At 74.3% G+C, this 13,315-nt stretch overlaps 2 protein-coding genes across 13 annotated transcripts in view; one reads left to right on the top strand and one right to left on the bottom strand.

The window, feature by feature from the left end:
- Positions 1-4,270, top strand: part of RYR1 (ryanodine receptor 1) — a 154,298-nt gene extending 150,028 nt beyond the window's left edge. For 9 of the 12 annotated variants that reach the window (XM_089769837.1, XM_089769842.1, XM_089769833.1 and 6 more), the window contains 2 exons: positions 349-400; positions 3,947-4,270. In XM_089769837.1, the coding sequence (XP_089625963.1) occupies positions 349-400; positions 3,947-4,042 (148 nt within the window). In that variant the 3' untranslated portion in view covers positions 4,043-4,270. The remainder of the gene's footprint in view (positions 1-348; positions 401-3,946) is intronic. The other 3 variants (XM_089769840.1, XM_089769839.1, XM_089769835.1) reach the window with 1 other exon arrangement.
- A 1,272-nt stretch (positions 4,271-5,542) lies between these two features.
- The window catches only part of MAP4K1 (mitogen-activated protein kinase kinase kinase kinase 1), a 55,808-nt gene continuing 48,035 nt past the window's right edge, over positions 5,543-13,315 (bottom strand). The window contains 7 exon segments of the mRNA XM_089769844.1: positions 5,543-6,010; positions 7,852-7,907; positions 8,318-8,388; positions 8,989-9,078; positions 10,248-10,316; positions 10,454-10,631; positions 12,220-12,323. Coding sequence (XP_089625970.1) covers positions 5,947-6,010; positions 7,852-7,907; positions 8,318-8,388; positions 8,989-9,078; positions 10,248-10,316; positions 10,454-10,631; positions 12,220-12,323 — 632 coding nt within the window. The 3' untranslated portion in view covers positions 5,543-5,946.

Here is a 13,315-nt window from a genome sequence, read left to right as displayed (position 1 = left end):
CAGGGACCCAGGGGCGGGGCCAAACAGGTGAGTGACAGGGACCCAGGGGGGGCGGGGCCAAACAGGCGAGTGACAGGGACCCAGGGGCGGGCGGGGCCAAACAGGTGAGTGACAGGGACCTGGGGCGGGGCCAAACAGGCGAGTGACAGGGACCCAGGGGCGGGCGGGGCCAAACAGGTGAGTGACAGGGACCCGGGGCGGGGCCCGGCACAGGTGGGGCGACAGGGGGGCCAGCTGCCTATGGGGAGAGGCCTGGGGCCCATTGACCCTGCCTGGCCATGCAGCCCCTGGGCCGTTGCTGCGTGTGGCACTCATGGGGTTAATCATGGGGGTGGGGCTTCCCCCCAGGTTCTTCCTGATGTACCTCATCAACAAGGACGAGACGGAGCACACGGGCCAGGTGAGACGCCACTGGGCAGCTGGGGGTCTGCCCCCCGGGGAGGGAGGGAAGAGACTGGAGGGCGCACGGCTCTGCCCCACGGTGGGGGGGGATACGGACTGGAGGGCGCACGGCTCTGCCCCACGGTGGGGGGGGGGGTACGGACTGGAGGGCGCACAGCTCTGCCCCACGGTGGGGGGGGGATATGGACTGAAGGGCGCACAGCTCTGCCCCACGGTGGGGGGGGGGTACGGACTGGAGGGCGCACAGCTCTGCCCCACGGTGGGGGGGGGATATGGACTGAAGGGCGCACGGCTCTGCCCCACGGTGGGGGGGGGTACGGACTGGAGGGCACACAGCTCTGCCCCACGGTGGGGGGGATATGGACTGAAGGGCGCACGGCTCTGCCCCACGGTGGGAGGGGGGATACAGACTGGAGGGCGCACGGCTCTGCCCCACGGTGGGGGGGGGATACGGACTGGAGGGCGCACGGCTCTGCCCCACGGTGGGGGGGGGATACGGACTGGAGGGCGCACGGCTCTGCCCCACGGTGGGGGGGGATACGGACTGGAGGGCCCACGGCTCTGCCCCACGGTGGGGGGGGATACGGACTGGAGGGCGCACGGCTCTGCCCCACGGTGGGAGGGGGGATATGGACTGGAGGGTGCACGGCTCTGCCCCACGGTGGGGGGGGGATACGGACTGGAGGGCGGGGCTCTGCCCCACGGTGGGAGGGGGATACGGACTGGGGAGGGCCCCACGGTGGGGGGGATACGGACTGGAGGGCGCATGGCTCTGCCCCACGGTGGGGGGGATACGGACTGGAGGGCGCACGGCTCTGCCCCACGGTGGGGGGGGATACGGACTGGAGGGCGCACGGCTCTGCCCCACGGTGGGGGGGGATGCGGACTGGAGGGCGCACGGCTCTGCCCCACGGGGGGGGATACGGACTGGAGGGCCCACGGCTCTGCCCCACGGTGGGGGGGGATACGGACTGGAGGGCCCACGGCTCTGCCCCACGGTGGGAGGGGGGATACGGACTGGAGGGCCCACGGCTCTGCCCCACGGTGGGAGGGGGGATACGGACTGGAGGGCGCACGGCTCTGCCCCACGGTGGGGGGGGGATACGGACTGGAGGGCGCACGGCTCTGCCCCCACGGTGGGAGGGGGATACGGACTGGAGGGCCCACGGCTCTGCCCCACGGTGGGAGGGGGGATACGGACTGGAGGGCGCACGGCTCTGCCCCACGGTGGGAGGGGGGATACGGACTGGAGGGCGCACGGCTCTGCCCCACGGTGGGGGGGGGATACGGACTGGAGGGCGCACGGCTCTGCCCCACGGTGGGGGGGATACGGACTGGAGGGCCCACGGCTCTGCCCCACGGTGGGGGGGGATGCGGACTGGAGGGCGCACGGCTCTGCCCCACAGTGGGGGGATACGGACTGGAGGGCGCACGGCTCTGCCCCACGGTGGGAGGGGGGATACGGACTGGAGGGCGCACGGCTCTGCCCCACGGTGGGAGGGGGATGCGGACTGGAGGGCGCACGGCTCTGCACCCCACGGTGGGGGGATACGGACTGGAGGGCCCACGGCTCTGCCCCACGGTGGGAGGGGGGATACGGACTGGAGGGCGCACGGCTCTGCCCCACGGTGGGGGGGATACTGGAGGGCCCACGGCTCTGCCCCACGGTGGGAGGGGGGATACGGACTGGAGGGCGCACGGCTCTGCCCCACGGTGGGGGGGATACGGACTGGAGGGCCCACGGCTCTGCCCCATGGGGAGGGAAGAGACTGGAGGGCCCCACGGCTCTGCCCCACGGTGGGGGGGGATATGGACTGGAGGGGCACGGCTCTGCCCCACGGTGGGGGGGGGGGGATACGGACTGAAGGGCGCACGGCTCTGCCCCACGGTGGGGGGGATACGGACTGGAGGGCGCACGGCTCTGCCCCACGGTGGGGGGGATACGGACTGGAGGGCCCACGGCTCTGCCCCACGGTGGGGGGATACGGACTGGAGGGCGCACGGCTCTGCCCCACGGTGGGGGGGGATACGGACTGGAGGGCGCACGGCTCTGCCCCACGGTGGGAGGGGGATACGGACTGGAGGGCCCACGGCTCTGCCCCACGGTGGGGGGGATACGGACTGGAGGGCGCACGGCTCTGCCCCACGGTGGGGGGGATACGGACTGAAGGGCGCACGGCTCTGCCCCACGGTGGGGGGGATACGGACTGGAGGGCCCACGGCTCTGCCCCACGGTGGGGGGGATACGGACTGGAGGGCGCACGGCTCTGCCCCACGGTGGGGGGGGATACGGACTGGAGGGCGCACGGCTCTGCCCCACGGTGGGGGGGGATACGGACTGGAGGGCCCACGGCTCTGCCCCACGGTGGGGGGATACGGACTGGAGGGCGCACGGCTCTGCCCCGCGGTGGGGGGGATACGGACTGGAGGGCCCACGGCTCTGCCCCACGGTGGGGGGGGGATAAGGACTGGAGGGCCCACGGCTCTGCCCCACGGTGGGGGGGATACGGACTGGAGGGCCCACGGCTCTGCCCCACGGTGGGAGGGGGGATACGGACTGGAGGGCGCACGGCTCTGCCCCACGGTGGGGGGGGGATAAGGACTGGAGGGCCCACGGCTCTGCCCCACGGTGGGGGGGATACGGACTGGAGGGCCCACGGCTCTGCCCCACGGTGGGAGGGGGGGATACGGACTGGAGGGCCCACGGCTCTGCCCCACGGTGGGGGGGATACGGACTGGAGGGCCCACGGCTCTGCCCCACGGTGGGGGGGATACGGACTGGAGGGCCCACGGCTCTGCCCCACGGTGGGGGGGATACGGACTGGAGGGCCCACGGCTCTGCCCCACGGTGGGGGGGGGGGATACGGACTGGAGGGCGCACGGCTCTGCCCCACGGTGGGGGGGATACGGACTGGAGGGCCCACGGCTCTGCCCCACGGTGGGGGGGATACGGACTGGAGGGCCCACGGCTCTGCCCCACGGTGGGGGGGATACGGACTGGAGGGCCCACGGCTCTGCCCCACGGTGGGGGGGATACGGACTGGAGGGCCCACGGCTCTGCCCCACGGTGGGGGGATACGGACTGGAGGGCCCACGGCTCTGCCCCACGGTGGGGGGGATACGGACTGGAGGGCCCACGGCTCTGCCCCACGGTGGGGGGGATACGGACTGGAGGGCCCACGGCTCTGCCCCACGGTGGGGGGATACGGACTGGAGGGCCCACGGCTCTGCCCCACGGTGGGGGGGGATACGGACTGGAGGGCCCACGGCTCTGCCCCACGGTGGGGGGATACGGACTGGAGGGCCCACGGCTCTGCCCCACGGTGGGGGGATACGGACTGGAGGGCCCACGGCTCTGCCCCACGGTGGGGGGGATACGGACTGGAGGGCCCACGGCTCTGCCCCACGGTGGGGGGATACGGACTGGAGGGCCCATGGATCTGAGCCCGGGCCCAGCCCCGGGAAGGACTGGGGGTGCATCCGAGGGGTTTGCCCTTGACCGTTGGGAGGTCCCCCCGCCCCCTAACCTCCCCCCCGCCCCCAGGAGTCCTACGTCTGGAAGATGTACCAGGAGCGGTGCTGGGACTTCTTCCCCGCCGGCGACTGCTTCCGCAAGCAGTATGAAGAGCAGCTGGGCTAGTGCAGCGAGCCCGGCACGGAGCCCCCTGCCCTGGGCCGGGCCAGGCTGGGCTGGGGGAGCGCCGGGAGGGCCTGAGCCCAAGTGCCTTTTCGTAGTTCCCCCAGGGTGGGGGGCAGCCCTGGTGTCCGGCCCGGCGCTGCTGCGGGCGCCACTACCCAAGGGGTGAGCCATGTGTGGGGGTGGGGGCTCCGCACCAGCCAGGCCTAGAGCCCGGGCGGCGCCTACGGGGGTAGTGCTGCGTCTGCCCCGCTCAATAAACCGTAGGTGATTGGATGTGCCTGCCTCCTTCCTTCCGGGGGGGGGCGCCGAGTCCCAACACTGGGGGGGGGGGCGCCCCCGGTCCCGGCGTTGGAGGGGGTGGGGTCCTGACGCTGGAGGGGGTGGGCGCCCCGGTCCCGCGTTGGAGGGGGTGGGGTTCCGACGCTGGAGGGGGGGGGCGCCCCGGTCCCGGCGTTGGAGGGGTGGGGTTCCGACGCTGGAGGGGGCTGGGCGCCCCGGTCCCGGCGTTGGAGGGGTGGGGTTCCGACGCTGGAGGGGGATGGGCGCCCCGGTCCCGGCGTTGGAGGGGGTTGGGTTCCGGCAGCTGGAGGGGGGTGGGGCGCCCCGGTCCACCGCGTCGGAGGGGGTGGGGTTCCGGCGCTGGAGGGGGTGGGCGCCCCGGTCCCGGTGTTGGAGGGGGTGGGGGTGGGGTTCCGACGCTGGAGGGGGTGGGCGCCCGGGTCCCAGCGTTGGAGGGGGTGGGGTTCCGACGCTGGAGGGGGGTGGGCGCCCCGGTCCCGGCGTTGGAGGGGGTGGGGGTGGGGTTCTGACGCTGGAGGGGGTGGGCGCCCGGGTCCCGGCGTTGGAGGGGGTGGGGTTCCGACGCTGGAGGGGGCTGGGCGCCCCGGTCCCGACACTGGAGGGGGTGGGGTTCCGACGCTGGAGGGGATGGGGCGCCCCGGTCCCCGCGTTGGAGGGGTGGGGTTCCGGCTGGAGGGGGTGGGGCCCGGCCCGGGTCCCGGGCGGAGGGGGTGGGGGGTTCCGGTTCCGACGCTGGAGGGGGGTGGGCGCCCCGGTCCCGACACTGGAGGGGGTGGGGTTCCGACGCTGGAGGGTGGGCGCCCGGGTCCCCGAGCTGGGGGGGTGGGGTTCCGACGCTGGAGGGGGGTGGGCGCCCCGGTCCCGACACTGGAGGGGGTGGGGTTCCGGCCGCTGGAGGGGGGTGGGCGCCCGGGTCCCGAGGGAGCCGGGTGGGGGGGGGGTGGGGTTCCGACGCTGGAGGGGGCTGGGCGCCCCGGTCCCGACACTGGAGGGGGTGGGGTTCCGACGCTGGAGGGGGGTGGGCGCCCCGGTCCCGACACTGGAGGGGTGGGGTTCCGACGCTGGAGGGGCTGGGCGCCCGGGTCCCCCGAGCTGGAGGGGGTGGGGTTCCGACGCTGGAGGGGGGTGGGCGCCCCGGTCCCGGCGTCGGAGGGGGTGGGGTTCCGACGCTGGAGGGGGGTGGGCGCCCCGGTCCCGGCGTCGGAGGGGGTGGGGTTCCGACGCTGGAGGGGGCTGGGCGCCCGGGTCCCCGAGCTGGGGGGGCGGGGTTTCCGGCTCTGCTGTCATTTTTAACCTGCCCCTGCCCCCTCCCCGGTTCCATCCCCAGCTGATGCAGCCCAGGCCCTGGGGAAGGGTGGGGCCCTGTCCCCCTCAGTGCCCAGGCTGGGGCTACAGCCTTGGAGCCCCCCAGACTTTTTGCAGGGGGGTTAAAACAGCCAAACTGGGGTTTTCCGACTTTTTTGGGGCCAGTATTGACAGTGTGTGGAAAGGGGTGCCCCAGCCCCTGCAGTCAGTGTGGTGGGGGGGCTGGGGCCCACGTGGGGCTGCCCCGGGGTCTCCGGCAAACAGCAGCTTCCGGGGTCCGAGCCCCGCTGGTGCGGCTGTCACTCCTGGAGGTACAGGTTGCTGTGGGTGTCCTCCGTGAGACGCATCTCCAAGACAACCGTGCTGGGGGGGCAGAGCGGGGTCAGGCAGCAGACGACACCCCCAGCCCCCCGTCAGTGCCCCGCTGGCCGTGGGCCTTGGAGCGGGTCCCCCAGCTGCTGGGGGAGAGGGGAGACGCAGCCCAAGCTGTGGGGTGCCCTGGACGGGGCCGCCCAGCGGGCGAGCAGAGCCCCCGAGCCGCCTGCAGGAGTCTCCAGTGGTGCACGTGTGCACATGCCTGGCCATGGATCCCGCACGCATGGCACAGACCGGAGGGAGCACTGGTGAGACCCCTGCTGTGGGCGCGGGGGGGGCGGGTTGGTTCCTACCTGTGAGTGCGGGGGGAGGGGGGTGGTTCCTACCTGTGGGTGTGGGGGGGGGGGGTTGGTTCCTACCTGTGGGCGCAGGGGGGGGGTGGTCGTACCTGGGGGAGGGGGAGGGGCGTGGGGGGGGGTTGGTTCCTACCTGTGGGCACGGGGAGGGAGGTCGTACCTGGGAGCGTGGGGGAGGGGGGTAGTGCGTGCCTCTCCTGGGGCGTGGGGGGGGTTGGTTCCTACCTGTGGGTGCAGGGGGGGGTAGTTCCTACCTGGGAGCGTGGGGGGGGGTTGGTTCCTACCTGTGGGTGGGGGGGGGGTAGTTCCTACCTGTGGGTGCGGGGGGAGCGTGGGGGGGGGGGGTGTTCCTACCCGTGGGTGCAGGGGGTAGTTCGTACCTGGGAGCGTGGGGGAGGGGGTGGTTCCTACCTGGGAGCGGGGGGGGGGTTGGTTCTGGGAGCGTGGGGGGGGGTTGGTTCCTACCTGTGGGTGCTGGGGGGGGGAGGGGGTGCCTGGGAGCTGTGGGGGAGGGGGGGTTGGTTCCTACCTGGGAGCGTGGGGGAGGGGGGTTGGTTCCTACCTGTGGGTGCGGGGGGGGGGTAGTTCGTACCTGGGAGCGTGGGGGGGGGATTGGTTCCTACCTGTGGGTGCGGGGGGGTAGTTCGTACCTGGGAGCGTGGGGGAGGGGGGATTGGTTCCTACCTGTGGGTGCGGGGGGGGGGGGGGTAGTTCGTACCTGGGAGCGTGGGGGAGGGGGTTGGTTCCTACCTGTGGGTGCGGGGGGGGGGTAGTTCGTACCTGGGAGCGTGGGGGAGGGGGTAGTTCCTACCTGTGGGTGCGGGGGGAGGTAGTTCGTACCTGGGAGCGTGGGGGAGGGGGATTGGTTCCTACCTGTGGGTGCGGGGGGGGGGGGGGGGTAGTTCGTACCTGGGAGCGTGGGGGAGGGGGATTGGTTCCTACCTGTGGGTGCGGGGGGGGGGGGGTAGTTCGTACCTGGGAGCGTGGGGGAGGGGGGTTGGTTCCTACCTGTGGGTGCGGGGGGTAGTTCGTACCTGGGAGCGTGGGGGAGGGGGGTAGTTCCTACCTGTGGGTGCGGGGGGTGCGGGGGAGGGGGGTTGGTTCCTACCTGTGGGTGCGGGGGGGTAGTTCCTACCTGTGGGTGCGGGGGGGGTTGGTTCCTACCTGTGGAGCGTGGGGGAGGGGGGGGGGTTCCTACCTGTGGGTGCGGGGGAGGGGGGGGTAGTTCCTACCTGTGGGTGCGGGGGGGTAGTTCATACCTGGGAGCGTGGGGGAGGGGGGTTGGTTCCTACCTGTGGGTGCGGGGGAGGGGGGTAGTTCCTACCTGTGGGTGCCGGGGAGGGGGGTTGGTTCCTACCTGTGGGTGCGGGGGGGATTCCTACCTGTGGGTGCGGGGGGAGGGGGGGTTGGTTCCTACCTGTGGGTGTGGGGGGGGTAGTTCGTACCTGGGGGAGGGGGGGGCTGTGGGTGCGGGGGGGGTAGTTCGTACCTGGGAGTGTGGGGGGGGGGGTGGGGGGGGGGGGTAGTTCCTACCTGTGGGTGCCCAGCAGGCGGAAGGTGCAGCGTGGATCCCGCAGCTCCTGGATCAGCTACAAGAGACACAGGGTGTGGGGTGTGGGGTGGGGCGGGAGCACTGCACGATCTCCTCTGCCCCCCAGGCAGCCAGGAGCCACCATAGGGGATGTGGCTTTGGCACGAGGCCAAATTACCCCCCCCATCTGGGTGGGAAGCAAGGCCCATGGGCTGCAGGGCTGGGGGAGGGGAGTATTGTTGGGGGAGGGACTCCGGGAGTGCTGGGGGGGCGGCCAGGGCAGGAGGATGGGGGTGGGGGTGGGGGCAGGGCTTAGGGCAGTGGGGTGGTGGGGACGAGGCTCAGGGGGGATTCCAAGGGTGGCGCTCGAGCGGTGCGGGGGGTGGAGCTCGGGGGGGCCGTGGGTGGTGGGTGCAGGGAACAGGCCGAGCTTGGGGGTGGGGGGACTCGGGGGTGGGGGGGCCATACCTGTGCCGAGTCGAAGTGCCAGACCTGCATGCCGTGGCGCCAGAAAGCCTGCAGACAGCTCTGCCCCAGCACTGGGGGAGAGGGGCAGGGGGGTCAGTCTGCAGGGCGCCCCCCCATTCTCCCCCCCCAACCCAAATTCCTCCCTCCCCTGCCGCCCCCCTGCCCCCTGCATTCCTCCCCTGCCCCCCTGCCCCCAGCATTCCTCCCCTGCCCCCCTGCATTCCTCCCCTGCCCCCCCTGCCCCCCCAGCATTCCTCCCCTGCCCCCCTGCATCCTCCCCCCTGCCCCCCCAGCCCCCCTGCCCCCCATTCCTCCCCTGCCCCCCATTCCTCCCCTGCCCCCCCATTCCTCCCCCCTGCCCCCCAGCATTCCTCCCCTGCCCCCCCCAGCACCCCTTCCTCCCCTGCCCCCCTGCCCCCCAGCATCCTCCTCCCCTGCCCCCCAGCATTCCTCCCCTGCCCCCTGCCCCCCCAGCATTCCTCCCCTGCCCCCTGCAGCAACCTGGAGGGCAGGGCCCAGTGAGCTGCAGAAGATGCCGCCAGCTGGGGGCAGGGGCTGGTTACCCAGGGCCCCCTCGTCCAGCCCTGCAATGCAGCCAGCTCTGGGGTGGAGCTGGTTCCATGTGGGGTCCTGACAGACTCAGGACGTGGGGGATGGGAGCAGCCACCCACCTACGGCCTCCACGGCCACGTCGAAGGAGCTGTCGGGGGCCGGCAGCCTCCGCACCAGGGTGCCCTGCAGGGTGACCACGTTCACGCTTCCTGCCACACGGGGGGGGGGGTCCAGCACTGATGCCCCTCCCCCCACAGCCCCCCACCCATACACGGACTATGACCTTTCCCCCGGCCCAATCTGCAGCGCCCGTGTCACGGGGCGTGGGGAGCCCTGGCCCTGCCCCCCACCCGCAGCCGGAGGGGACTCTCAGGCGGCAGGTAGAGGAGAAGGGCTGCTGGGGCACAGACTTGTGACAGGAGCCAGGAGCAGCCGCCCCAGCCTGGGGGGGGCCCAGAGCCCCTGTCCCGGCCCCCCAGGCCAGCGAGGGTCCTTCCCCCCTGCCACGGGTCCTGCCCCCAGGCCAGCGAGGGTCCTTCCCCCCCCCCCCTGCCACAGGTCCTGCCCCCCAGGCCAGCGAGGGTCCTTCCCCCCCCGCCACGGGTCCTGCCCCCCAGGCCAGCGAGGGTCCTTCCCCCCCCGCCACGGGTCCTGCCCCCCAGGCCAGCGAGGGTCCTTCCCCCCCCGCCACGGGTCCTGCCCCCCAGGCCAGCGAGGGTCCTTCCCCCCCCCCCGCCCCCCCCCTTCCTTCCCCCCCGCCACGGGTCCTGGGCCCCAGGCCAGCGAGGGTCCTTCCCCCCCTGCCACGGGTCCTGCCCCCAGGCCAGCGAGGGTCCTTCCCCCCCCCCCTGCCCCCAGGCCAGCCCTGCCCCTGCCCCTGCCCCCCAGGCCAGCGAGGGTCCTTCCCCCCCCGCCCTCCTGCCCCCCCCGCCCCTGCCCCCTGCCCCCCAGGCCAGCGAGGGTCCTTCCCCCCCCGCCACGGGTCCTGCCCCCAGGCCAGCGAGGGTCCTTCCCCCCTGCCACGGGTCCTGGCCCCCAGCCGCCCTGCCCGGCTTTGTGCTGCCCCCGGCCTCAGGGACGGAGCCGCCTTCCCCAGCCGGCCCCCGGCCGCCGCACGCACGGTGCTGTGTGCACACATGTGCACGCACATGCACGCACACGCACGTGCACGCGCGCACTCCCCCCCCCCCCCCCACAGACCAGCACAGGACAGTGGGGATCACACACACAAAGCCGCCAGAGTGAACGCGGGCCCGCGGGAGTAGAGCTGCCCCCCCCCAAACCCCCCAGCGCCAGCTGCCCCCCCCCTACACCCCCCAGCACCAGCTGCCCCCTAGCTGCCCCCCCCACCCCCCAGCACCAGCTGCCCCTCACTTACTCTCCAGCAGAACCAGCACCGTCTCGCTGTCCACCTGGCTCACCTGCACCGGCCCGGGGCACGAGGTGTCTGCAAAGAGACCGGGCTGAGCCGGGCAGCGCCAGCCCGAACCCCCCCGCCCCCCTCGCTGTCACAGCCCCAGCCAAGGGCCCCCACCCCCATGGGCCCTCCTGGCCCCCCAGTCACGCCCCGGGGTGCCCCCTTACCCGCGCCGGTGTGGGTGAACCAGGAGGTGAGGGAGTTGAGGTTGATGGTGTGGAAGTGGACGGGCTGGGTGGGCGAGGGCCCCCGGCTCACCCCGATGCAGACGGTGGGGTACTCCTCGCCCGGCGCCACCAGCATCTCGAACACGGGCAGGGGGGTGGGCAGCGGGAAGTCGAAGTGCTGGGGGGGCAGAGGCCCATGTGGGGGGCAGGGCAGGGCCAGGCAGCTCCGCCTGCTCTGGCCTAGCCCCCCACCCCACCCCCCCAGGGGCTCCCGCAGCTGTCGGGGAAGGGGCCTGAGGTGAGAGCCCCCAGCCCTCTGCCGCCGCACACCCGCCCCCCCACCCCCACCCCTCTGCCGCCGCACACCCGCCCCCCCCCCCCCCACCCCTCTGCCGCCGCACACCCGCCCCCCCACCCCCACCCCTCTGCCGCCGCACACCCGCCCCCCCCCCACCCCCACCCCTCTGCCGCCGCACACCCGCCCCCCCACCCCCGCCCCTCTGCCGCCGCACACCCGCCCCCCCCACCCCCACCCCTCTGCCGCCGCACACCCGCCCCCCACCCCCACTCCTCTGCCGCCGCACACCCGCCCCCCCCACCCCACCCCTCTGCCGCCGCACACCCGCCCCCCCACCCCCACCCCTCTGCCGCCGCACACCCGCCCCCCCACCACCCCCACCCCTCTGCCGCCGCACACCCGCCCCCCCACCCCCACCCCTCTGCCGCCGCACACCCGCCCCCCCACCACCCCCGCCCTCTGCCGCCGCACACCCGCCCCCCCACCCCCACCCCTCTGCCGCCGCACACCCGCCCCCCCCACCCCCACTCCTCTGCCGCCGCACACCCGCCCCCCCCACCCCACCCCTCTGCCGCCGCCACCCCCGCCCCCTCACCCCCACTCCTCTGCCGCTGCACCCCCCCCACCCCACCCCTCTGCCGCCGCACACCCGCCCCCCCACCCCCACCCCTCTGCCGCCGCACACCCGCCCCCCCCACCCCACCCCTCTGCCGCCGCACACCCGCCCCCCCACCCCCACCCCTCTGCCGCCGCACACCCGCCCCCCCCACCCCCACCCCTCTGCCGCCGCACACCCGCCCCCCCACCACCCCCACCCCTCTGCCGCCGCACACCCGCCACCCCCCCCCACCCCTCTGCCGCCGCACACCCGCCCCCCCCACCCCCACCCCTCTGCCGCCGCACACCCGCCCCCCACCCCTCTGCCGCCGCACACCCGCCCCCCCACCCCCCCCCTCTGCCGCCGCACACCCGCCCCCCCACCACCCCCACCCCTCTGCCGCCGCACACCCGCCCCCCACCACCCCCACCCCTCTGCCGCCGCACACCCGCCCCCCACCCCCAGCCCTCTGCCGCCGCACACCCGCCCCCTTCCGTACCCCTAAGGACCCGCTACCTGCCCCCTTACTCAGCCACTAACCTCCCCCCACCTCCACCCCCTTTGCCGCCACACACCCGCCACCCCCGCCACCCCCGCCCCCACCCCTCTGCCGCCGCACACCCGCCCCCCACCCCCACCCCTCTGCCGCCGCACACCCGCCCCCCCACCCCCACCCCTCTGCCGCCCGCCTGCCGCCCCCCCACCCCCACCCCTCTGCCGCCGCACACCCGCCACCCCCACCCCTCTGCCACCGCACACCCGCCCCCTTCCTTATCCCCAAGGACCCGCTACCTGCCCCCTTCCCCTCCATCACCCTGCCCCCACCCCCTTCCTTCCCCCCAGCCCCCCAAACCGCCCAGGGCTCCGTACCTTCACCAGCATGAACTTCTGCATGGGCTGGTACCACTGCAGCAGGACCACGCTGGCCTCCAGCGCCCCGCACAGGTAGTGGCAGCCGGTGCGCGAGTGCTGGGCTGCGGGGACAGCGCCCGTCAGGGGCCACCCGGGGCCTAGGGACTGTGCTGCAGGGGGCTCAGCAGGGGGCGGTTCTGGGGGCCCGTGCCATGGGGGGGACCTGGGGGCAATTCAGGGGAGCTGTGCTGTGGGGGGGTTCAAGGGGGCTATGCTTTGGGGGGGGCTGTGCTGTGGGGAGGGGAGGGGCGGTTCAGGGCAGCCGTGCTGTGGGGGGGTTGTGAGGTGGTTCGAGGACCGTGCTCTGGGGGGTTCGTAGGGCTGTGCCATGGGGGGGCAGTTCATGGGGACTGTGCCGTGGGGAGGTTTGGGGGGGCTGTGCCGTGGGGGGGCCGTGTGGGGGTTTGGGGGGGCCGTGCTGTGGGGGCCCGTGCTGTGGGGGGGTTGGGGGGGCCGTGTGGGGGTTTGGGGGCCGTGCTGTGGGGGTTCGGGGGGGCCGTGCCATGGGGGCCCGTGCTGTGGGGGGGTTTGGGGGGCTGTACCGTGGGGGGGCCGTGTGGGCCCGTGCTGTGGGGGGTTTGGGGTCTGTGCTGTGGGGGTTCGGGGGGGCTGTGCTGTGGGGGCCTGTGCTGTGTGGGGGTTTGGGGGCCGTGCTGTGGGGGTTCCGGGGGGGCCGTGCCGTGGGGGCCCGTGCTGTGGGGGGTTTGGGGGCCGTGCTGTGGAGGTTCGGGGGCCGTGCCGTGTGGGCCCGTGCTGTGGGGGGTTTGGGGGCCGTGCTGTGGGGGTTCAGGGGGGCCGTGCCGTGGGGGCCCGTGCTGTGGGGGGGTTTGCGGGGGCCGTGCCGTGGGGGGGGCCGTGTGGGGGTTTGGGGGCCGTGCTGTGGGGGGGTTCGGGGGACTGTGCCATGGGGGTTTCGGGGGGATTCGGGGGCCGTGCCGTGGGGGTTTCGGGGGGATTCGGGGGCCGTGCTGTGGGGGTTCGGGGGGGCTGTGCTGTGGGGGCCTGTGCTGTGGGGGGGTTGGGGGGGCCGTACCGTGGGGGGGCCGTGGGGGGG

This window comes from Pelodiscus sinensis, chromosome 18, assembly GCF_052426305.1.
Source record: "Pelodiscus sinensis isolate ZL-2025 chromosome 18, ASM5242630v1, whole genome shotgun sequence".
In the NCBI taxonomy this organism is placed as follows: Eukaryota; Metazoa; Chordata; order Testudines; family Trionychidae; genus Pelodiscus; species Pelodiscus sinensis.
Note: the sequence above shows the minus strand (reverse complement) of the source record. Positions and strands in the feature narration are given on the sequence as shown.